Source organism: Caloenas nicobarica, chromosome 2, assembly GCF_036013445.1.
Source record: "Caloenas nicobarica isolate bCalNic1 chromosome 2, bCalNic1.hap1, whole genome shotgun sequence".
Lineage (NCBI taxonomy): Eukaryota > Metazoa > Chordata > Aves > Columbiformes > Columbidae > Caloenas > Caloenas nicobarica.
The window spans coordinates 156,283,028-156,309,033 of record NC_088246.1 but is presented as its reverse complement, the minus strand read 5'-3'; the positions used below and the strand labels follow the sequence as shown (position 1 = coordinate 156,309,033).

Genomic DNA, 26,006 nt, shown 5'->3' with positions numbered 1-26,006 from the left:
GTTGATATTGCAAGTTAGTCCAGTGGAAGAAATAGGAATGTTGATACAGTGAATGTATAAATTGAAATTATTAAACATAGCCATGGTACCGTAATGCTGTGGAGAACTCATGCTGTAGCACTTCTCACCCAAGGCAGGATCAGTTCTGCTGTGAAAAGCTGGGTGAATTACACCATTATGAAACTGTCGCTTTTAAATTCTCACAAAAGCATCTTAAAGCCTGAAGGCATGATCTAAAGAAAATAAATCTATGTTGTTTCTTACAGTTTTATCACTAAGTTTTCTGAGAACTCAGGAAGAAGGATGTGGAAACAAGAACATAAGGGAAGAAAAAAATTATTGAAGTCTGTTTGGCTTTCTGGTTTTTTTTGGATTTGAATTAAAAGACAATATCAAAAAAAAAAATTTTTGAAAAAGCTTTCTTTTTCAAAGATTATTTTATTATTTGAATGAATTGAATGAGCTCTGGGTTGTAGCTCCAAGCTCTCTCAGCACCTCCTCATACGAGAGATGCTCTAGTCCCTTATCTTTGTGGCCCTTCTTTGGACCGTCTTTAATTTGTCTATGTCTGTCTCATACTGAGGAGCCCAAAACCAGACAGGGTGCTCCAGGTGTATCAGCCATTCCTTGCAGTTCAGTGTCATTTGCAGACTTGTTGAGGGTGCAGTCTGCCTCAGCACCCAGATCTTTAATTAAGATGTTAAGCAAGACTGAATCCAGTATTAACCACTGGTGGACACCACTAGTCACCGGCCTACAGCTCGACACTGCGCTGCCGATCACCAAGCTCTGGGCCACTCAGCCAGTTTTCAACCCATCTCACTGGGCCCATCCAGTCCACATATCAGCAGCTTCCCTAGGAAGATTTTAAGGGGGACAGTGTCAAAGGCCTTTCTGAAGCCAATGTGGTTGACACAACCTTGGAGGAGCCAAGCCTTTTGACCATGTAAGTATTTTTACAATTCTGAATTTGTCAGATTTCCCACTTCTCCATGCTAAAACTCAGTGGAGAGTTTTCATTTGTTGATGGCATCTTTGAAGGGTAGTTGTGTCTCACCCTGGCAGAAAGTTCACCTTCCTGATGAGGAGAAGCCTTCCCAAAGCTCATTGACTCAACCTTCCCCTGGATTTCACTCAGCTTTGGATCAAAGCCACTGTGGATAGATGAGAGCAGACGTCTCAGCCCTGAGGAATGCCAGTGTTAAAAGCTGTATAAATTTTCACTCATCTTTCATCACTGAACACTACCTCTTGCTAAGCTACTAAAGCCACATTCACATGCCCCAGAGATTTAGTGAGCGATTAATAACAATGAGATGATTGTTAGTTAATTACAGCCAAGAGTATTAGGGAAAGTTACTATATGGCAAATTCACCTGCAAAATAGACTTCTCAGTATAGACCCTTTACATGGCTGGAGCCATATTACTAAGATACACTTTGGACATAATGACTCTAAGGAATCTCATGGAGGGATTAATTAATTAATGTTGAAGTATGTTTGATAAAGGAAGTGATCACATGGGCGAGTTATATATCAAAGTGAGTATAAATAACTTAGCACTGACTTTGGTGAAATCCATTTGTCCTCCATCCAACTGTTTTTGAATAATACCCCTCAAGGTAAGCTTTTCTAGATGTACTCTATAACATGGGAATCATGAAGAAACCAATGTAGAATGAGCTATTTGAGACTGTGGAGTTGTAGACTAACGTGCAGGTAAGAGATTTGGGTAGTAGACTACAGATATTTAAAGCTGTTAGACTCACTTCCTGAAGAAATATTACAAGATTTTTTAATATAAATGAATGTAATATTTGTCTTTATATCTAGGGAAGCAGATAATGGACAGTAGATACATATTTGAAAATTGATAAATACATGTTAATTTATTTGTCTATAAAAATTACATGCCTGACTGACTTCAAAAATAATTCTAAATTTAGGGTAAACTGCAGCTGTAGTTCAAAACAAATCTATTCTCTGTCATTTAATGAATAGTAGAGCAAGGCTTTTACCTTCAGAAAAATTCTTTATACACATTTCTGTAAGGACAAGCACATCTAGAAACTGAAGGTCTCCAAACATAGTGTTTATGGTTAGGAAAATCTTTGATACATCAGATCAGCCTCAACACTCATTAGAGAAAATGTTTGGCTACAAAGTAGGAGAGATTTTTGTGATGTGAAGCAAACTGCTATAATGGATTGCAGATTAACTGGCTTCAATAGAAGTAATCCCAGAATGTCTCTTCATTCACACAGTGTTTCACAATATCTGCATTTAAACATAACATGAAGAATTATTTAAACATCCTATTAGATCAAGTAAGCTGTGAAAATTGGTTGAAAGACAAAAGAAACTTGAAGTATACCATTTTATTGCTGTATGGACTTTCCCTGTCTATGACACTTTGGCAGAGCCTGTTGACTCATCTCAAACAATGTAAAAATAAATACTTTTAGTCAAGTTTAAAGATGGCATTGATAAAATCTGAAGCATGTATAAGGCTCATATTCACTGTAATATGTTTGCTTACTATGATAAGGGTAAAAACTGCATTGCATCAAGCAGAAATATGGCTGGGCTACAAAAAAATTATTTTCTAAGCTGATGTCTTCTCACTCTCAGATTCAAGAGATAACATTCTGCCTAATATTTTACTTAACTCACCAGGCATACCAGTCCGCTGTGTGACTTTTTCTTTTCTTTGGATTAAATCAAAAATGATTGTAATTCTGCTGGTGTCTATGTCAATGATCTTTTGTAGTGGTAAGTGGCCATGTGTTTTTATTATTATTTGACATTTATTCCTGAATACTATTTTAACTACATGTATTTGGAAACAATCATTTAGAAGCAGACCTTCTGTCTCCTCCAACCTAATTGTTCAACACTCAGACTATGGAGTAGTTAAAAAACATGTTTTTCTCAGGACTTGTAGTGAAGGGAGAAATATTTAGTGGGCTTAAAAATATAACGAAGAAATTGCAACTTCCCTTCTGCTAGTATTTGATCATTACTTAGGTTCTTTAAACTAAAAAAGTCACAAATTACATTTAAGAGATTCTACTCATTAAATATATGTGTATTGTCTAAATTCTCCAAACCATTCAGTGCATCCTGAAATATAACTCATGCTCAGCTAAAGCTTCTCTTTCAAATTTTGCTTTGAATAGGCTTCTTGTCTTCATATAATTCTTTAGATTTTATTGCCATGGGTGAATGAGTTTCCCAGCAACAGGGATGGGCAAACATTTCAAATTTCTGCAGCCCCTGCACTGTGTAGGAATGCCATTAAGAGTAGCAGTGGGTAGGTGAAGACAAGTGCTCTTAGAAGGTTTAACACCATTTCTGGTGACTCCATGGGGTTATTTCTAAAGGGAAAAGAAATCTCAACACCTTGGCATGGACAAAACTCTGCACTGACCTACTTTAACTTCACCAGTTGCCTCTCTTCAAAGGGGCTGTGTGCGTTACAAGTCATTGAAGAAATAGGTCTATCACAAAACTCATGGGCTAAAAGATATTGATGAAGCTGAACCTCAGGACTCTTTCTATGCGAATAGAAGTCAGTAAGAACATCATCATTTCCCGCTGGAGTGATAGAGAATGGCAAAATACCTACACTATTTACCCATAAAAAATAAAGAGCTATTCAGTCCCCAGATGTAAAGAGCACTATAGATATCAATAATATTTAGTGCACTCAGAAATACCTGGATACTCGTAATTTTTTCTGACATAACGTTTGAAAGAGACTTCCCCCAAATCTCAAAAGGCCTTGCCACAATTTTTAGATTATTTTCCCTCAGCTAAGTACAATATGAGTACAAAGATTTTAAATGTTACCATTTTTAGGTTTGGAAAGGATTATTGATTTATATTTATGTGGGATCTATTCTGCTGATCTCTGCTTTGAGACTGAAGCAAATATCTGTGCACGAACTAGCATTTTTGTGAGGAGCTAATGTGATCTACCTTGAATAAATCAAACAGGTTGGGTTTGCTGCACCCTGATTTTCCTGGCATGATCAAGGTTTCTGCTCCCTGAGGATGATAGTGGCTGCAACCATGCCCTATATTATGATATTTTAATTAGCCAAGATTGCAAAAAACAACTGGAGGTGCACTGATGCTTTTGAAAGGCTTTTTTAAGATGACATTTCAGAAAAGTGTTGTCAGGGTAGCAACGTCAGAGACACAGTCCAGAGACATTTTTTACATGCATCTGAATGAATTCTGTGGACAAGCCATACAGCTGGAAAGCCCAAGAGCTGCTGTATTATACAAGTCTCCTCAGGACACATGCCAAGTCATTTGCAGGTTTTAGAGAAAGGCAAGAGAAGTTGACCTCCCCAGGGTCTCCCGAGGTTTAAAGGACTGTTTTTTGTAGTGCAATCTTTCACTGGCTATAGAGGGAATGACATAGGATTGATATCCCTGAAAGACATAACTGTAAAAGAAGAGACTAATTCATCCAGAAAGTATTTTTCTCTTTGTCTCTCCCCCTACAATTTAAACAAAATTAAGCAAATCTCATTAGCAAACATTGGTTCATTGATCTTGACTTAGTGACAACTAGAAATATCTTTCCTTGCAATGAAAGGATCAGAAGAGCCAAAGGTTTACCAAGCCGCTGACCCTGTGGTAGAGATTTTTCTCCAGGGGAGCTTCAAACATTTATTGTGTTAATTGGGTGTGTGCAAATTAAGTTTACTGAGAAGAAGTAAGTGCAAGTGAAGGATGCTGAAACAATCACAACTTTCAGCGATTCTGTGATGTGGCTTTATCTATTCTCTTCTCTGCCTTATTTCAACCCAGTGGGATTTTCATGTTTTCCAAAATTTTGCTGAAAGGACTATTCGTCAACAGACACCAAGTCTGAGCCATGGTGTTAAGCAATGTGTCAAAACCTGGCTCTAGATGCACTTGATAGAATATGACTTGGGGGAAGGACTCTTGTGACTGCAGAGGAAATACAAGGCTTTAAGCTAGAAAACAAGGGGCAGGTTTTCTTTAATAAGCATGTGTATGAATATATAGCAGTCGAGGCAATTTATTTTGCAAGGCACATCATTATTTCACTTGAATTTGAATTCCTCATAGCTCTCAAGCTTGGAACAGGCTTGTTCCAGTTCTGTGAAAAGGCCAGCCTTTGTTGGGAAATCTTTTCTGGTGTTTAGAAAGCGGTCTGTTCCCCTCAGACCTGCTGCAGTGAAGAACACTTCTGATGGATTGCTGTTCATCTGAAAGATTTCATTGTGACCAAGACTTTCAGGAAAAGAGTAACATAAGAGGAAGAACCTCTTCCTACCTCCCTCAATCCCATACCCATATTCTGCCACTAAACTTAAGAAATGGGTTGCTGGAGGTGTATGACTGTTACCATGAACATCTTTTTCACTCTACAAAAGTTGTAGGCATTCTGAGAAGGCTAATAATCTAAAACAAAGTCTCAGTTTTTCCTAATCCTTTGCTAAACGTGAAGTTAAGACTTATATTTAAAACACCCACTACTCCGCTTTACTCTCTTCCACCTATATTTATCACAGGAAAATGCAACAGATTAGCAAGAGAATTGTCAGCTCTTTCTCAGAATCTTTCGTAGAGAAAATCGACAGCTTTCCTAATGTCAGTTGTTCTGAAACATAAGCTATGCCATTAATTTATCAGTACTTTTTTCTTCAATTTCTAGATCTTGGAGCTAATAAATATCCTTGACTTATTATTATTAAAAAAAAATCAAGTTTAAATAAATCCAAAGAAACACATTCTCTCCTAAATTTGTGCAGAATGTAAGAACAAGAAAAGAATGGGAAGGGAGAGAACAAGTACTAGATTTTGCCCAAATTCAGGACATGGGACATGGGAAGAATAAAGGTGCGAAAAATATACCACAGCATCTTCAAAAGAAAACAAACAAAAAAACAAAAACAAAGAAAACAAACATTAAAAACTTTAGAAATAATAGTGATAAGAGAGGTTATAAGGCTTTAGGCAATACGGCCTCAGAAAGAACAGTTTGAACTCTATTCACCAAGATCTGGGGGCACATAGTTACAGAGTAGAAACATTTGGGACAATGCAAGTAGTTGGGCAACTAAACCGATTTTATACAATCCTACTGAATTATTCCAGTGAGTGCTACTGTTCAGAAGAGCAAAAGAATACAAGGGTTACCATATCATCACTAGCAATACCTCAGGATAACAGAGGACTGATTTTTAAGCATAAGTCTATGTGACTTGCCATTACATTTCTGATGTTTTCCTGGCTGCAGACGGAGCTAAGCAAGTGTTTCATGGCTTTGATATATCAGTTTGTTAGTGTAGGAAAGTATTCAAAAGGCCTGCAGTGTGTGCATCATAATGAAGTATATGTTGTCATTTTTTTTCAATATTTTTCTTTTCAAATTTGTTTGCCGAGGTAGGCGGCCAAGAATTGAAGCCACCAGCATTTCTGCCAGAGCTTCTTGACACACCTGAAAGAATCTTGAGTAAGAATGGTTTAAGCTTTACTTTCTATAATATTGCATGGCAGTGGGGAATCAGCTGTACTCCAGGGGAGTGTGCTTTTAGCAAATAGCTAGTAACTCTGACCTCAGACTGGTTTAACAAATAGAGAAAGATCAGGGGCAATCTGGGAACAGTTCTTGTCACATGCTTTTTTTAAAAGAAGTGTGTTGGGTTTTTTTTCATTTAGACAATGTCACATTCTTCAATGGAGTTTTTCAAAATGTGGAAAGTGTCACATTATTCTTTGGTAAGTATGTTTTCCAGTTGTACTTGAGCACTGAATAGAAATCCCATGGAGTTTGTTTTTATATACTGAAAAGGAATGGGCATTTTTTAAGCTGTAAATTTCTCCAAAGACTACCACAATACTAAATACTGCTGAGTGTCAAGGTTTGCTCAATGCCCCCATGTTAATGCCTTGTTTAGGCTCCGCATTCGCATGAACATCACCCATGTATGACACATATGTGGGTCACCTCCATTTACCACGCATTTTATGGCTGTTCTCTTTCCAGACTGCCTGGGTTCTCACTTCACCTGGTTACAGTCCATCTTCACTAACTTCCCTGCCCTGCTCAACTTTGTGAACAAAATGAAGTGCCGTACTGGTTTTTGTCCCAGGGATTTTGAAGACTATGGTTGCTCTTGCCGGTTTGAGATGGAAGGACTCCCCGTGGATGAAGCTGATGAGTAAGTCTTATCCATGAGGTGGTGTCTTCTGTCCTGACTGGCTGTCAGTGCCCTCATGCTCTGGCGACCCAAAGCATAAAGCTTGCCAAAATTATTTAAGAACCGCTGTAAAAAAAAATACAGAAGATATATTCAGAAAGTAAGTCCCACACACCTGTCTCTCTTTAACCTAGTCATCACTCGCAACCTAAATATCTGATGTGACCTATAAAAGATAACTTCAGCTCTGGATTATCACCCCTGTCCTGTGTTATTCCTACCTGCTGGTGAGCACTATCTTTTTACTGGGCCGACAACCCGTACCCGTTGCCTTACAGCATGGCTTGGAAAGAGATGAAGTTGAGGTAGTCAAAATCTGCAACATGTGGTCATCTACTTGCTTCTTTTTCCTCATAGCTAAAGAGTCTCTCTTTATTTCCCAATGCTATGATGTAGAGGAATACTCCCATCCTAGAGACAAAAGCAGAGTCCAAGCTTAATAAATTGTTGGCATTGGGAACTGTGTAATACGCCAGCAATGTAAGTACATGGTGGACTCTAATGGAAATGTTGGCATCTGGAGGGATATAATCATCAAGAGGATCAGGTTAGAGCTCAGCATGACTTCAAGTCATAGGATATTAACTAAACAGCAGATAGGATGTTAACTAAGTCTTGCCACAAATACCTGTGTACATGCTGAGGTCGTATGCCACCAGCGCACTGGGCAGAGGGAACAATGCAGCTTGATGGCTCTTCTCCGTACCACACACCAGAAATGATCCCATCCAAACTCCAGTCTGTGCTTTGGAGGGAAACTGCCCCAGATCCTGACTGGGCTTGTGAGAAAAAATGTAATCTCAGGCCAGGACAATCGAATGGCGGTTCAGGAGATGGGAAAAGAAATTCAAAGAGAATCAAGATCCATCCATTTCTAAATAGAAAAGAAGTATTTTCCAATAATGTAATGTAGTAATTACTTGAGTGAAGAGAGCAATGGTTCAGAAAGGGCTAATGCCTGTAGCTAGGTGGAAATTAATCCATCCACTTTCTATGACGAGATGGCTGGAAAAATGAAGATCTAACCCTGCTACTGGAAAAAAAAGCCATGGGACTTCTGATGAAAGTTTTTCTGAACAATCGTGACGACGTGCTGAAATGAGAGCCCGAGTCCATTCAATGGATTGACACCTGAAGAGCTGAGCGCCTGGGCTTTCATTTCACTCAGCTTCGTTTTAATGCAGAGCGGCACAAATACAGAAACAACAGAACAATCTATCAGCTGTTTTGTCCTGAGAAAAGGCCACAGAGTCACTTTGTCTTTACAAATTGTTTAGCAGTCCTGCAGTGAGGTTTCCTTAGCAGCATGGCAACCCCACTCCAATCTGCATTAAATGGAGACAAATTATTGTTTTGCCACTGACACTGATTCCAGAAAACCTCCAAACAGGTGGCTTCTACATGTCTTTCTCAGATGTGGTTCCCACAGTTTTGCAATTTTTCCACTAATTTTATTTCTTAGAAACTAGTTTTGCAAACCTTGGATTTTGTCGCTGCCACTTCTGTTCCATGAAAAAGGGTTGAGCATCTCACTGTAGTTTTTTAAGGCACTGGAAAATGTTTGTGCCCATAAGCTCAACCTTTTCGCTTTTCCCAGAGTAGCCAATTGTCACATCTAACTTAGGAGCCTAATCTATCTCCATAGTCCATGGGAAAAGAGAAGCATGTCCAAAGGACAATCTATGTCTTGCACTGTTCTGCTTGTAAAGGGAACGTAAGTACATTTCCTGGTTAACTGTTGCATTAAGTACTAATGTAATTGTGATGCTCTAAACCAGCAAGAACTGCAGAATGTTTATATTAGACTAATTACACAGCTAGAGGATCTTTCAGGTGTGGGCAACTCACTAGACCTCAGGCGGAGACAAGAGTGTGTCTTGAGACATTTCATGATCTATATGTTTAAAGCCCTGTTCCTGATGGAGCTTACGAACTTCAGCCTCACCTCTGAAACAAGGCACAGTAGGGTTTGTGGTGTGGAGCAACCATCAGGGTCTCTCTGTTGGATGCTGTTTGCCCCCACCTTTGTTCAATACATTCCTGTGGCTTCCTAGTCCAGGTTACAGCAGGGAGCAAAACCACTAACAGGCAGCAGAGACACTGGAGTGCAAGAAATTGGGCTTTAAAGCTTCACCAGAACAAGTGGGGAAAGGAACCCCTTGGCCTTTTTCAACATTTCCTGAGAAATAAATGAAAACTCACCTCCTCTACAGCTGAACAGCAGTAAATTCAGCCATCAGCTGCACACTTTGTGTAGTATCTTCATGCAGTTAATCACTCCCTGCTTCCAACTTGCCCAAAGCCTGCTAGGACGATGTTATTTGTGAGCTCTGATCTGCTGCTGGCAAACCTGAGGAAAGCTCACGGCTGATGTCTTTCACCAAGTGTAAAATCTGATTGCAGTTAGGACTTGGACCGCTTCCCTGGTTGTGAGGACAAATTAAACATTCTAAGTATTCACATAATAAGTGATTAAATAGTAAATGCTTCTTAAACATAGGGAGAAAGTGAATGAGTAGCCTAGAAGGGAGCCCGCAAAGAACAGATGTTTTCTCCTGATCTGATCAGTGCAGGATTGCTCCTGTCTGCTGGTGGGTTCAGTGCATGTGTAGGGCTGGGGGTGATGTGTAATAACACATTCACTGTGTCTTTAATGAAAAACCCACATGAGCTTCAAAAAGTCAATTCCTTACACTGTGTATCACAAGTTAAACCTTCCTGGCAGCAGGTGGTTTTTTTGGGTGCCACCATCTTTGCATTTGGCACAGTCAACACCAATGGCAATTCAATAACAGACCCATGTCCTGAGTCCATTTCTCTGAAATTAGGATATTTCTATCTAATTTTAACAGCAAACCCCTGCTTAATTTATGTAACACTTTTATATGGAGTAAATGATGACTGTTTTACTAGTGTTTTACTCTCTTCATTTACAGCTGATGTCAGTGCACACAGATGTTGCTGTAATATAGAAGTAGCTGTCTTGCCTGCTCAAAAACAATTAAAGAGAAGAGAGGATTGATGAAGAGCTTGTTGTTTTATATGACTTTTCATTGCTATTCATAGGCAACATGGCCACGCAGGCATTTGGGGTTTGCATGACAGCAGAGGTGAAGGAAACCACAAGGTTTCTAACTGCCTTTGTTGTGTGGTGGTAGGAGAAAGTTGTGTTACTCTGGTGTGAGAAACATGTTTCATGGCCTCTCCCCTTGGCTAAACGGTGCATTTCGATTCTGAATGTTGCATAGAAGTACAAGAAACAGAGCATAACACCACACATATTTATACAGTCCTGATGAGACAGAGGGATTCAGGAGTCATTGCAGAGACATCAACCCTCCACACGTTCTGGGTCCTGCATAGCTCTCCAAATCTGCAGTGAGAAACGTTGCGGCAGGGCTGGGGCCAAGACCTCTAGAGCGGGGCTGCGGGGCAGTTTGGCAAGGAAATAACAGGGCTGTGGGTGGATATTTGGGCACTGACAGTGGTTTTCCCATTTAAACTGCCTGTAGAGTCCTTGTAAGGACTTGGGTGCCATGGCAGGGGAGATATGTAAGCGTGGTCTCCCATAGCATACAGACCTGCTCCCACCGCCAAGTTTTGCATCCGGCTGTACTTATCACACTAGACTGGCTCAGGGAAAAGCAGTACTCAGCCTTTCTTGTGTCTAGGGACCACACTGAGGATCCCTTTTTCTCTTTTGGCATCTTTTATGTTCTTGTGTAAGAGTGACACGAAAGCATTGCAGTCTGATCTTGAACTGAAACTAAATATTGTGAACTTTGTTTTATTCCATTTCTTAAGCTGCTGTTTCCAGCACCGCAAATGCTACGAGGAAGCAATTGAGATGGAGTGCACATGGGACCCATCAAAGATTTCTACAGACGTCAGCTGTTCTACTGAAAACCTGACCTGTGGTAAGATTAACCTATTGCAAGAGCATAACACTGGAGCCTTACCATAACCAAGAAGTTTGTTCTGGTCTATCTATCAAAAGTCAAACAGTAATTAAGCAGAAACCACTTCCACATGTGGATTTTTAAGGGATTAAGTGTTCTGCTCAGCGATGAATGGAAATATAAATACATGGAAGCAACAAGGCCCAACTAGGCAGGAAAACTGAAGTCAAATAACTAGAAACTTGCCAAGGCTCCTCTAACAGAGAGCCTCTTGCTGAGGTTTTCCTGACTTTGCAGGACCACTGAGCATTGCTTGAGATATTTCCAGACATCAAAAATACAGTGGATGGTGGGGGAAGACCTGAAAAACTGTTCCCTTCTGAAGCTTCTAGGCCTGATTTTTATATACTTTGAGGAATCAGATTCTTTGTTCACAGGGTCATATACACTCCTCAGACACAACAGTGTCACCAACGAGGGCAAGGATTGTACTGTTATAACGGGAGCTTTTCCATATAAAACTCATACAGTCCTGGCACGCGTGGAGTGGGGCTCTTTAATGCCTCATCAATTTAAATACAATTTTTCAGCAAGTATTGGCTCTCAGAGAAGACCACATGCTAGAGTGTGATTTGAGAATACCAGCAAAGAGGAGCAAAATCCCCAAATCGATACTCTAGTATCTCGTTTAAGCAACAATCATCCAATTTCCTTTCTTGTTTCAAATTGAAACCATTTTTGCATTTGAGGTCAGTCTATAAAGATCCAAGGGCATTTAAACATGAGTAGTGTTTTTCTAGCTCTTGCCATACTTAGTCATTGGAAAACATTTTGTTCAAACTAAAAAAAATTTTAAAAAAAGAAAAAGAACAAAAAAAGAATAGTCCCTGTCAAAAATGTGAAATATAAGTGTGACCGCTCTGAAAGGTCAATGTTTTCCAAAGCCCTGAAAGGTAGAAGGTTTTGAAATGGGAAATTAGTATTTCTCCTGGGAAACAGTTTCATATCCTTTATAAGGAGCAAAACACATCTTACATGAAGGCCTTGGCTTGTGGACTATGACTTTGTGAGGTTAGGAGGAACATTTTAATGAAGTCTGTGAAATGTCAAACTTGGTATCAACTGGATTAAGTTTTCCCTGGAAAAGTTAGACACAGCAAAGCCCCAGCACAGGCAAGAAGTCAGCCTGTGCCAGGCTACATTGGATGGCTTTTCAAAACCAAACTGTGTAGAACTATAAAACTTGAATGTATTTAATGTAAAGAAGCACAGCACAAATAGGCTTGCACTAATGAATGTAGACACAAACTTTACAGGGAAGAAAAAGCGGGAGGTGGAAAACATATTTCAATAGTACCTTGTTTGGTTTTTTGTTTTATTTCCAGAGTCTGGGGATCCCTGTGAACGGTTCCTCTGCAACTGTGACAAAGATGCCATTGAATGCTTTGTGAACACACATATTAACTCTTCCTTGAATGGGCTGGATGTCTCCTTCTGCCCATCTCCAGTTACAGGTAATAGTAAAGATCTGATAGGCTGCCTTCTCCTGCCAGTTTTTCTGCTGGCATCAAATTTGACCCAAGGAGAATGCAGCAGTAGCTGGGTGCTCACCTGCACTAATTCTGACAGTCTGTCCTATTCTCCATTTGATGTGTCCTTTCCATTTACTCAAGCAAATACCAAGAGACAAGAAGAAGGTGGACTAATTGCTCTACTGGAGCAAGTCCGGGAGAAGTGATCGAGCTGGTGAGGGGGCTGGAGCACGTGATGAAAGAGGAGGAGGCCCAGGGGAGATCTTTTTGTTGTCCTCAGTGGCTAGTGGGGCATGTAGAGAAGATGGAGCCAGACTCTTCCTGGAGCCACGCGAGATCAGGACAGGAAGCCAGAGACAAAAATTCCACCTAGACATGAAGAAACTTTCTTTCAAGAGGCTCCTGCCAACCTTGTGAGGCTCTTGCCAGCCTGAGTAATTGGGTGATACTTGGGATGAAGTCACTAGCAGGAAAGCCAAAACGCCAAAATATTGCTAGTTTAAATCTTCTCTTAAATCACAGAAAATCTACCTGTAAAAGCAAAAATAGACATACTCTGCTCTGTTACTTTTTTTCCATCTTGGAAGCAAATATCCTCTCTAAAGATGAAGGGGTTATTTATCTCCATTGTCACACACCGCTTTCTGCTCTATAGCTTAAATTACAGCCTTGTAAAACTGACCACCTGTCCTGTGGCAACAGGGCTGGATTAAAAACTTAATTCATATGGATTGCAGTCAGAGCACAGCACGGGGGGAAGAACCTTTGAGCTGCTCAGCTGAGACAAACCTGAAAAAGCAATGCTAGTTTTTCTAATCCCTTGGCTCATAGTCACACACCCCAGTGCTAAGTACAGATATACACATCTATATAATGCCACAGGAAAGTTAGCACCAAAGCCAGAAAATTGTCTCATGTAAGCCAGTAATCTTTCACTGGGATCAGACGGCTCTCATATAAAGTATTGCAGTTCCAACACATTACAAATAAAGGAGAAATTGTTAGGTGTTAACAAGAAAATCATGCTGGTTTTACCACTGCTGACAAAGATAGATTCCATTTTAACTCGTTGAATAGCTCCACTAATTTTAGGCTCCTGATTATATTACTTAATGGGAAAAAAAAATCCTTTGAATGAAATATTTTTGTTTGGTTTTCACTCATATTATTATCTTTCCATGTAGTTGCTCTGTGCAGTTCAAGCTTTGAAAAAAATAAGTAATAATAATACTATCTGACAGTTTTCTAGGAAAAGGATTTTGGTAGATTCTTTATTACAGAGAAATACGTGAATCAAATGGGGATACATTTGCCTAAACCTCTGCTTTGATAGGAATAACATAAATTAACTCCTAATTCATTGTTGTACTATTTAGATTAAACAGTGACAAACACCCTTCTCACACTTTAATCTATCAGAGACCTTTCTCCTTTTCAGAAACAACCAGCCAGAGGGAGACGACAACACTTCACATGGAGGGTATGTCCTTATCGGTGTAATTCTTTGACTGGAATATATTAAGATAAATTTGTACTCAGAAAAATAACATGAGTATTTTGGAAGCTATGAATTCCTTTCTGAGAAGCAAATACAAGTTTTACCAAGATGTCAAAATATGAAAGGGAAAGGAAAAAAAAACCTAATAAGCTAAAGCACCTTTTTTTGTGATAAGCTTTTACACAGGTGCATAGGAAAATTTCAGCCAAATGACTCTTTGTTGTGAGAAAAAATTCAGGAGAGAAACCTGGATCCCACTTAGCAACTAGAAGAAACACACTAAAAACATTTTTAATGTATTTTGAAACGGAACTCTTTCCATTTTGCACGCACATTTAAGGCCCTTCTTCAGCAAGATTCTTAGCTAAGTCTCTGGATTTAAGTTTTATGTTTACATGTTTAATCGTTGTCCTCATATCTTCATTGTAAACCACATATTTAAGTACCTGCTGAAACAGAATTTAAAGAATGCTGAAGACTAGCCAGTTTCTCTCATTTAGGTTGAAACTCTTTGTGACAGAGATTGAGGGCTCTTTTTTCTTATACTGTACATTGCTGAGCAGAATTTAGTATCAGCAGTGAACAAATACTAAGGCAGGATTTTAATACTGTTACCATAATTATCAATAGTTAGGATTGTATTTACTATATTTGTCTCATATAATAACCCTACAAAAAGGACAATAGTAGTAATATTTAGAAATAGGTTCCAGTCTGATGACTCTGATCATGTTATGCCAAGATCCTGTCTAGTGAGCATCCTAAGCTGGGTAAGACTCTTTGTGGTAAGAATCCTTTTATTTTTGCAGAATTCCTTCATCATGGGACGGTCAAAACACAGGCTGCAACTGCATCCGTGGAAGAAGGTTTGCAACTTATAGTGCAAACAGCATTGTTTCCAGCTCCCAAAAGCTGGAAGAATAAAATACAAATATCAGCTGTTAGCTTTCTTTCTGTTCTTCTAAAAAGACTGGTATAAAAGTAGATATAATGTTTGGGTGATTGAATCAAAGACTGAATGAGAAGGTGCAATTTTGTGCAATGTGCTCAGCCAGTGTTTACAGTAAGTATTCCAAGGGTTGAGAATGAGAACTCTCTAACAAAACCTATTTTAACTAAAATAGACCTTTTTTTTTTTTTTCGCCTGCCATTTGGCAGAGATGTGCTGTGTGGAGGCCAACTGCTGGATCCACAGTAAATTGCATTATTTGCTGTCTTTAAAGAGACATTTAATTATACAAGATCAAGCAGTAGCATGAGAAAAATTTGAGCATAGTTTGCTGCACATAAGCCAGTAGTTTGGTGATTTACTTGCAATGCAGAGATCCAGGTTGAAGTTCTCACTCTGGTGCCTCCTGAGTGAGCTCCTAGATCACAAGGCCAAGTGGTTCTTCTGACAATCGTTTTTTTCTGCTACAATCAATGGCTATCTTATTTAGGAATATATGCTTGCAAAATCTCATCGCTGCACCATGAGAAAACTTCTCTTCCTACCTGCATGTGTGCACAACCACACAAGAGGTCATGGAGAGAAGTCATCCAAAGCCCTGGGTGGCTCAGAAAGACACACCTAGTAAGTGAGGGCCAAGTCATACAGTAATGAAATGGGGAAGGAGACCAGTCTTGGACCATCCACTGTCCAGTTTAATTGATGCACTCTTATAATGTGGTCCCATCACAAGCGTAGCCACACTGCCATGTACAGAGACCTCCTATCTGCCAAGGACACAAGACTTTTTAGCAGAGTATGTTATGACAGGACAAGGGGTGATGGCTTTAAACTAGAAGAGGGGAGATTCAGGCTGGACATGAGAAAGAAATTTTTTACAATGAGGGTGGAGAAACACTGGCCCATTTCCCAGAGAGGTGGTGGATGCCCCATCCCTGGAGACATTCAAGGCCAGGCTGGATGGGGCTCTGAGCAACCTGATCTGGGTGAAGATGTCCCTGCTCATAGCAGGGGGTTGGACTGGATGATCTTTGAAGGTCTCTTCCAACCCAGACTATTCTATGAATGTGCACTGGATCACGGGATGGTTGCAACCAAACCACTGGTCAACTCGGAGAAACTCGGGAGTTATTTTGTGGAGGTGGGGAGAGGTGGAAAGTTGCACTTTTTGAGAACTTAAGAACCTGGTTTCAAGCAGTAGTGTGCTCCTCTGTGTTTCTCAAAGCAAGTCATTGCCCTAAGTGTGAATCTCAAATAATGCAAAACCACATGGAAAGATTCCCCCCTCCCTTTTTTTTTTTTTAAGAAATAAGGCTTCAGACTTTAACAGTTTATTATTAATAATAATAATCGTATTTTTTAAGTGCCACAGGCACGGGAGTGTCTATCTGAAAAGTATGCTGAGTGTATCAGAGTGGTGGTGGTTTTTTTTACCAGATATTTCTTTTTTTCATCTAACAACAGCTCCAGTATTGGTTCATGTTTTTCCAGCTGCTTCTGGGAGGCTCGGTATTACAAAACTGAGAACTCCTGAAGGAGTGAGTGCACCTGTGTTTGTACATATGTAACAATCCTTCTTCAAAAAACGATTACTCCTGCTCTCCAAAGAGCATCATCATAAGGCTGAAAATATTGCCAACAAATAAAAACCTGTATTAGCAACTGTAGAAAGCTGAAAATGTATCACATAACATATTCAGTCAGATTTTGAAGGAACTATTTGGAGAACTATTTACCATTTAACTTTCTGTCTCCCCATTTAAACCCAGAGGAGTTTCACCAGTGACACCTGTAGGAACTGTATTAAGTCAAAGCTCAGTTCTACTCAGAAACTCATTCAAAGGTGAAGACATTCCTCCTCACATCACAACATCCTAACAATAGACCAAAAGATGCAGAGATGACTTTTTGTATATAATATATGCTTATAATTTATCAAAATGTAGCTGGTGATAAATGAAAATGAGTTTATCAGGTAAATAAATAAATAAGAGGTTAGGGAAGTATTTAGGCTTGTAGCTGCCTGTCCACACTTGACTTTCAACGTAGGCAAATACAAGGTGTTCACAAGAAATGTGGCATCATTCTGTGCACAACAGTCTGATTCTAGACCTGCCTTTAGAGTATTTGCCTGTCAAATGGATTTATTATTGAATTTACCATATTTATGCTGCCCTTTTGTTAGTGTAAAGCACATTATTTGAACGCAGCAGTGAGATTATTTGATCAGTATCACTTTGTCTACAATAATCACTGCTGAGAAAAAGGCAAATCTCTATACCTGAAATGCCTGAGTCTTCCTGCTTTGCTGAAAAATATCTCTTCAGCAGCTCGGCTTTTCCTAAGAGTCTGCGCTAGCAACTTGTTTTCTGAGTTTACATTTTCTGCCTTCAACAGTGATTTCTTTCGAGCCAAGTGAGATGGTCCTGGGGACTTCCAAAGCCAGAGGTAAGAGTCTGATTATTCTTTTGTTGATGAATCAGGCACTTCTGGCTCCAAGTGAAAAGAGATTTTGTTTTGTGAAGCTCAGTGGTGTCACAGGCAAAAAAACCCGCAGCTCAGCATTTCTGGAAAATACTTCTAGTTCTTCTGCTGGCTTGCATATCCTTCAGCAAACACCCCTGTTTCTCCTAATTACCTTCTTTGTAAAACAGGGCTATATAGTGATGTTTGGTTAAGCTTTATGATGTTTTCAGTAGAAGTCACTCCAGAAATGGATTGCAGACATACAGCAGGTGTGTCACTGCCCCAGTGCCTCTGTCTTTTGTACAGGTACCACAAGTGACCACAGAGGTACAGCTCCTGCTCCCCCCGTCCCCTCAGTAAAAGGTCAGTGACTCTAACTTTCCTCTTCCTTTGACTGACACACCAGTGCTGCATCTAAAAGCATCGCAGTTAAAAACCCACGCATGGCGACAGGGACGTTGGAGAATCAAATTTAGATCAGGGCCAGAGAGAAGAAACACAAACAATAAAACCAGACTGAGAAATATTAGCTGTTCGTTGCCTCCAGCTACTCATTTGCCCTCCCCATGCAAGTATTTATGAAAGCCTCTTCACATAAGGTTTTCCAATATAATGGTTGGTCCTTTGAATTACATTCATAACATCTGCTGCCAGAAGGGTTCATTTTGATTTTGCCTCTCCTTTATTATATAGAATCTAATGGAATTCTTTCCCAGTCTAACATTTACTTCAGCTTTTGCAGTTGTTATTGCTTTGAGCACAGCCACACCGGTGGCTACAGCGAGAAGCGGGGCACCTTGGTAGAACTGGAAGTTTTCAGTGGCCCCTTTTTTTCAGAAAGGATTGTCCAGGCAGACTAAAACGCACCAGAAAAATGTCAAAGAACACCGAATACGGAGAGCGGAAAGTAGTCACTTTTTAACCCTGATGACACTGTCTGGACAGGACCCATGTCTCCCACCCCAACACAAAAATCTGGCATTGCTGCACTAAACGGTGATCAAAAATCACTTAATGTCCTCCTCTGTTAACTCGAACGCATCAGAAAATCTGTGTGTTTGTTGGGAGGTCTGCATTGCTCCTGGAGATTATTTGTAATACCTGTGCTTAGCCAAGTGCAGAATTTCCCAAACTCCAGTCTGATTTTCTACATCTAGTAGGAATCGCTTTCGTTTCAACACATCACTGTCAAAGTGGCATAAAATGTGCACCTTGCTGAGCTGTTAAAACTAGTGTGTTGCTATTGATCCCATTCTGCAGCCTTTAATGGGCTTCCTTGTCTTCTTAGCAGTACTTTCATTTTTTTTTATCTATTCTTTTATCCTGTGACAGGTTATTTTCAATACATAATAAAACCAGAACTTCAGAGGGACAAATTAAATGAATTTGAGTTTAATCCAATTAATAAGTTCAGCCAAGGAATTTAAAAGGAAAGGCTTTAAAACATGGAAACACATGTTCACTAGTAATTTCAAAATCTTTTACTTGCTAAATGCCACATTCCTCATATTGATATTTTGAAAAAATGAAACTGTTTTATTTCCATTTAATAACAGTGTTTTCATTTACAAGTTATTTTATACTAAAAAGGATTAAAAAATAAAATAAAAAAGTAATCTTCAAATTAAACAAAACATTCCTGCTCAAGAATAAAGCTTCAGATAATCTAAAACTAAATACCAATTTAATTTTTAGGATAAAGAATCTCCTTAAAATTATGTCTCTATGCATCCACAACTTATTTTCCCTTTAATATTTGCTTAGTTACAATGAAGTAAATCCTTCAGTTGCCAAGCTCTGCATCAGTTAAATCATTTTCTACCTTCCTTGTTGTCAGTTTTAATACTCCCATGTGAATGGACACTTTATTTTTTTATCAATTTACTCTCAAATGGCATCTCACCTGCACTTATCTCTCAGGACAGCTGACCAATCAGTAACCCATCTGACTTTCAGCAAATGGCACAGCTGTTTATCTCAGCATGTCATATATATATATATATGTATGTAAAACAAAATAATCGGTAGTTATACCGGTCCTTTTTAACCAGCACCTTTGATTCTGAAAGGCAAGACATGTGAAGAAACGACCGATGTGGGTACTCTTTGCTTTTCCAGTCTTCATTTTGATTTCTTTTTTCTCTAAGAACATCAGTGCATGAGTTCTGCCTGAGGATATTTCTCTGACCTGTTATCTAAAATGAAAATCTTGCTGTTTGTTGCTCCATGTCTTCCTCTGCTTTCCTCTTTCTGCTTATACAGAAGGGAATGGATTTATGGAAGTCATGGTCTCGGTGGAAGAGATAACCACCTCCCCAGCTTCCTTCCCGGGAGATATCAACTCAATGCAAGTCAAAACTGTCCCCACTGAGAAGACTCCTGCCGACACATTTGCAAGGACAAAGGAAAAAGGCAAGTAAAAATGGAATTACACCTATTCTAACTTACAGGACTCCCCTACTCCTGTCCACAGCTATCTGAGTATTCAGCATTTCTCATAGATACGTAGAATAACACCATCTTCTCCATAAATCTGGATAGATTACATAGAATACAGAATGCACAACACTGAATGCACTGGAAAGGGCAGTTCACTATTAAACACTGGCCAGGAAAGCTTAACTAACCATTAATGAACAATCTTCCAGCTACGAATTAAAAAATATTAGAAAACTGCCAATTGATTATGGTTCAGAATACGTACCTTTGGACACATTACTGAAAGAAGAGTTTATTCTACCTTTGCAAGTCTAACCTATGCATATGTCATCTCCAGAGACAAGTCCTGCAAGTGGTGGCCAGAGCACAACTTCCCCTGGAATCATCCTGGATCTGGTGCTGCCTGACAGGGAACCCATTGAACCTGCAGGAAAAGGTAAAAGGAGCTGTTTTGTTTTGTTTTCAGTTATATCTAACGAAATATTCAGCTGCCTCTATATTAAGAGGTAGATGTATATTACTTATAGAGACTATATTTATTCTAAACCAGCTAGACAAGCACATATGTGTTGGTATTTAGAAGAATAGGGGATGCCGTCATCTGCAAAAGCTTCCAAGAGTTTAACCTCTTCCACTAATGTGCTATCATTAACACGAAATTATTTATTATTAGGCTATAAGTACATTTTTCATACAGTACAAGATCTAAAATGAGCTCAGTGAATGTTTTGTCTTGTGTTTTGAGTTACTTTGTATTATAAGCAGCAGAAGCAATAAAACAAACGTCCCCTGCTCCTCACTCTGACCTTTTGCCAAAATCTTGCCACAGTCAACCTCTTCTCACCATTCCTGATTCTGTTCCAGCTCTGGTCCAGAGTTCGCAGAGATCCCAAGACATTTCAGACCTGTCCCTGCTGTAAATCCACACTCATGGACTGTCCCATCTCTTTAGGCTCCCCAATGAAGAGAAGCAGTCCCAGAGCAGGAACAGTGCAGACATGAAGAATCAACTTGGCCTTCTGTCAAACTGGAAAACCTGATTGTAAAATACCAGCTGCTCTCGTGCTCTGTAGTATTCTAAGAACCAGAGTCCATGGACTGGAGAAATAATTTGGAAATATTAAAATGCTGTCTTTAAAAGTTTCTGATAGCTCTGAAAATACTTCTATCATCACAAGAGAGCCCCCGACCAGTGAAAACATGATGTGTCAAATAACATTTTTTTTTGCTTTATAGTGTGCGAGCGATTAACCTTTCTACAAGACAGAGGAAACGGAAGAGTGAAAAGGGAGCTGCCCCAGCTGGGAGAAATGCTCTTCTGCTTAACCGAGCGATGCCCAGAGGAATTTGAGTCTTACGGTTGCTACTGTGGCCAAGAAGGAAGAGGTTATCCTACTGATGCACTGGACAGGTGTGGGCCCTTCTAGAATCTGCCACTAGCTGTGGGTGTTATTGGGTTACCTATGGACCAGCAAAGACCAATATATCTTTTGTTGGGCCTTGTATAGCTATGTATCTGTATTTAGGCCACGTTTTGGAAAAAAAAATAAATATACACTTAAATACATAAACCATGAAATACACTAATGTCACTAAGACACATTCTTTTATGGTTGGAGTCAATGATTTCGAGAGCCTTTTCCAACCTAAATGATTCTGTGATTATCGCATTAACATTTTGGAGAGGACTTACTAACTTAATTAAAATATGAAAGGAGAACGATGATAGGTAATTAGAGCAGAAGGAAGAGTATATCGAAATAGATGAGGATAAGGGTTGCCATAAACTTGGCTAGGGGTGGTTTGGAAGGTGATTTATGAAGACTTAATGTCTACCTGTGCCGCACTGTCCTTCAGAAGAGAGGAGACCTCGAGTGAAGTATTGCCTGAGCTGCTGCCAAGAGACCTGTCATAGCCAAGTCTGTGCTGTCACAGCACGGCTGACAGAGGAGGAATTCTGGAGTAATGCAGAGAATTCAACTACAGTAAAGAAATCTCCTCTGAGAGTGTCGCATTTACAACTAAAAATCTCTCCCTGTGTGGAAGTTCATAATAGTTGGGGCCACAACAGGTCTAAGTACAGCACTTTGTATACAGCGTTCACAGTTTTCCTACACTCGCACACAAATAAGGCTGTCTGAGCTTGATCAAGTACACTAGATGTAAGTTAGTCAAGTGTCTGGCTATTGTGATGCAGTTTTCAGATTTTCAGCCAACAATATTTGGACACTTAAAGGCACTTCTCACAGAGGATTAGGTCACAGTTACAATTGTAATTATATGTCTTAAAATTAAAACAAAAACCCCTGAAAAACTACAGCACTGTTAAACATATAATACCAAAGGAACTGGGAAGAAGGTGGTGAATGTAGGAACAGGTATAGGAGGAGAATAGGAACAGCTCGGAGTGTTTTTCTTCTTCTTTATGGAAAAGATTTTTGCATTATATGAAAACAAAAATTTCTCAGTTTTAATGGGCACTAAAAATAATGAGCAAGAACTCTGAGATGCAGGAAGAATAAGTATTTTCTGTTTACATCTACTCTTTATTTTAGGTGCTGCTTCTCTCACCACTGTTGTATGGAACAAGTTAAGAAACTTGGATGTCACGCAGAAAGAAGTTCAAGATCTGAAGTTGTATGTTTTGATCACAAGCCAAAATGTAAGTTTGGGTTTGAGGAAATTTCTCATGCCCTGATGACAGCGTGTCAAAGTGTTATCGACCGAATGCCACCATGCCTGTGAGCTGCTAGAGCTGAGTAGGGAGACAGAAAAAAATGGCCTACAAAATCTTGGCAATGTTTACTATAAACCTGAGCTTTTTTTTCCTAGTGGAGATAAAGGTTATTACACCACCGTGTATGATGTGACCAGGTCAGGCTGAGAAAATTACATTTGGACATTTTATGGTTGGAGATGGAAGTCAGTTGGTGGTGCTTTTACATTCACACACTCAACCAAAGCCAGTCGGACGCTCAACAGCCCAGCACCTTGGTGTCGGGCTTGTATTTAGATGATTAAAGGTGAATTGAGAGACTACAATTCAATGCAGATTTGAAAACTTTAATTTTCAAAAGCTTACTTACCCATGGGGAATTACACATTGACTAATTGTAACTGCTTTCAAATACTAATTTTGAAAGTTATTTTTAAGGTACTGGTTGGAGCATGTGTGAGAAACTGCTGTGTGCTTGCGACAGGACCGCAGCCGAGTGCATGGCTTCTGCGTTCTACAACGAAAGCCTGAAGTTTCCACATGGGCAAAAGTGCCAAGAGGAGAAAATCTTATGTCAAAGCGACCCTTCTGCAAGGCCTGCGGTTGGCACAGAAATAGCTACGGGGATTTCCAGCTCCGAGGAGAGCAGTGAGGAGGAAGGTCCACTGTGGAGCGTACTAAGAAGAGCAAAAAGAGAGATGCACCGTCCCATTGGAAACTCCAGAACTGGGCAACACGAAGGGAGATAAGCGACCACCACCTGGCACTTGAGAAACGGCATGGAGACAATCGCGGCCAGCCACTGCGTACCTTACTCCTCCTTATCACTCTACGTGCTGCCTTAGACTTTCCAGCACACAAATGACGTAATCATAGACTAGGTATTAAATGTTAGGCTGTATAACCCCTTACCATAGCGAAGTCGGCACCCTGGATCATCTATTTAGGTCAGATATTACCATAAATAATTAATTTGACAGTATTCTGTACAATGTAATTCGATTTCTATGTAAAAGCTGTTCTGATCAAAGACTGATTTTTTAACTGGGTAGCTGGTTCCGACTGGATCTTGCTGATGGTGGGAGAGTATATCAGGTTTTTAATTAAACCAATCCGCAATGACTCCAACTCCTTTTGTGGACATTCCTCCTTCACTAAGCTTACCAAGAAACACCCAAAAGAAAAGCTAAGGTAATTACACAAAAATTAGTTCCTTCTTCCCTTCTTATTTAATTGCAATTTTCAACTTGTAGAGTTTCTGCTGGTCAATCAGATCACGACAGTAAAAGACACATTCCTTGCCCCAAAGCTGTATACTATGCATGGTTGTCTCCAGTTTTCGGAGATTTCAGGATGCTAAAGGGAATAAATTTAAATTTCTGCTTCCTGGAATCAACTAAACTAATGTATTCCGAAGTATGCAATGTAAGGCTGGAATAATGTTTTTTGCTTTTTACTGAACCCAAGTTGTTTGTTTGTTTTAAGTTCATCACTCATGAGGTTCACCGGTTATCAGACAACAGCAGTGTAAAAGGATATGTACATCCTTTTACTTGATAAGGTGCTAATTTAGACTATGTTTTGATCATGAAACATTGCCGTAAGAAATAAAATTACTAAAGCATCACTACTAATAACAAAACCAAACAACAACAAAAAACCCCAGCTAGGAGCAAAATCATTAGCAACCTTCTTACTCTGATACAAAAGATGCACACAAAGGTATAACCTTTATATGTCTTTTTCATTAGATTTTAGTTGTATAGCACACAAGGGCGCAAATACACAGCTTAAACCCAGAAGGTGACCTGCCCACAATGGCATATGACATATTATTCAACGGGATTACTGGTATTTCCAGACTTTCACTGAGCATGTATTTGCAAAATCAAAACCACACTAATCAGGCACTTCCTCTGTAAGCACATCTAACCGTAAGAGTGAAGGTTTGACTTCTTGATCTAAAGCAATTATATCATTTTAACTTGATTGGCTCCTTTGCTGCTGACCTGCCATGACTGACTTTGTGAGAGAAACAAAGACCAACAACCCACCACCCCCAACAATTTTGAGTTCAGAGTTTGGGTTCGGTTCTGCACTACACCGCAGCATAACTTCCCAGGCGTCTCAGAAACTAGAACCAGAAGTCAAAACCAGGTAGTTTTACTTTCCGCTTCAGGTATCTTCAGTTGTTAACCATGGCAGAATGCAGAAACTCGGGTATTGCCTTACCTGAGAGGCTTGGATTCTGAGTTGTACAATTCTGAGCCTGCAAACCTACAGTAGGGTGAAAAAAACCCCAACATTGCTGCCAAAGTTTACCTGCTTTGCATGTTGTTCGTCGTAAGTTCAAGTGTTATGTTGAGGAGTCAGATTTGTTTGTGTGACCCTGAACATCCAGAAACAAATTATTCATTGATTTGAGGATCAAGTCATACCTGTCTCACTTTTTCTGGGAACTAGAAAGGTCTCTAAGAATTCTCACACTTAATGCTTCAGTTTGCTTAACAAAGGCCTACTCGTATTTGTTACTATCAACTGGAAAAAGATACGAAAAAGCAAAATAACCATTTAACAAAATGTTTTTTATTAAAAAGACTCCAAATTTGCCCCATTTTTAACCCTCTCCTGGAACAAAAGATTTTAACACCATGTAACCGTGTCCTGTCCTGCTCAGTGGGATGAGGGCAGAGTTAACTTTTAAATACTCTGTGTGGTAACCGGGAGTCATGAAGACTACTCAAGGGGTTCAATTAAATGATGAATTTACTTAAACTCAGCGGAACTACAGCGAATAGTGGCTTGGCAAAAGTTTGTAACTATATCACAAAATTTAACAAGATTTCAACAACAAAACTCACAATGAAATTACTCTTATGTGCCCAGAATAAAGTTAAAGAAAGAGAGAGAAAAGAGACATAGAGATACCAGAAGAAAAGTCAGATTTCACCACTCCAAGGGTCCATGTATCCAGCGGTGATCTCTGTAGCTCTTTTGGTGATGGGTGAGATGAAACCTCACACTAGTGTCCCAAGAGAGAAGTTTTTTATACTTCAGTTCATTTGAATGTGAGATGGGAAAAGGCAGCTCCTCTCCTCCCTCTGCTGGCTCCTCATGCTAGTTAATGAGATTGTTCTAGAAATGGGTCGGTGGTCCCAGAAGGGAGTCGATCGGTCCTCTGGGGGTAGCTGGTGATTCGTTATTTCACCTAGGTGGTCAGCGATCGCTGAATGACCCTCCCTTTGTTCCAGCACAATTA

General features: G+C 39.6%; 1 protein-coding gene across 1 annotated transcript; it reads left to right on the top strand.

Annotated features, from left to right (window-relative positions):
- Window positions 1-1,497: 1,497 nt before the first annotated feature.
- On the top strand, window positions 1,498-23,496 carry OC90 (otoconin 90). Its single transcript, XM_065629922.1, has 16 exons — window positions 1,498-1,525; window positions 2,678-2,773; window positions 6,435-6,500; window positions 6,707-6,766; window positions 7,035-7,209; window positions 11,053-11,165; window positions 12,533-12,661; window positions 14,118-14,159; window positions 14,987-15,043; window positions 17,524-17,574; window positions 17,899-17,955; window positions 19,855-20,004; window positions 20,369-20,467; window positions 21,268-21,442; window positions 22,587-22,693; window positions 23,186-23,496. Exons 1-16 carry the CDS (start codon window positions 1,498-1,500, stop codon window positions 23,494-23,496), a joined length of 1,716 nt encoding a protein of 571 aa, XP_065485994.1.
- The last annotated feature ends 2,510 nt before the right edge of the window (window positions 23,497-26,006 follow it).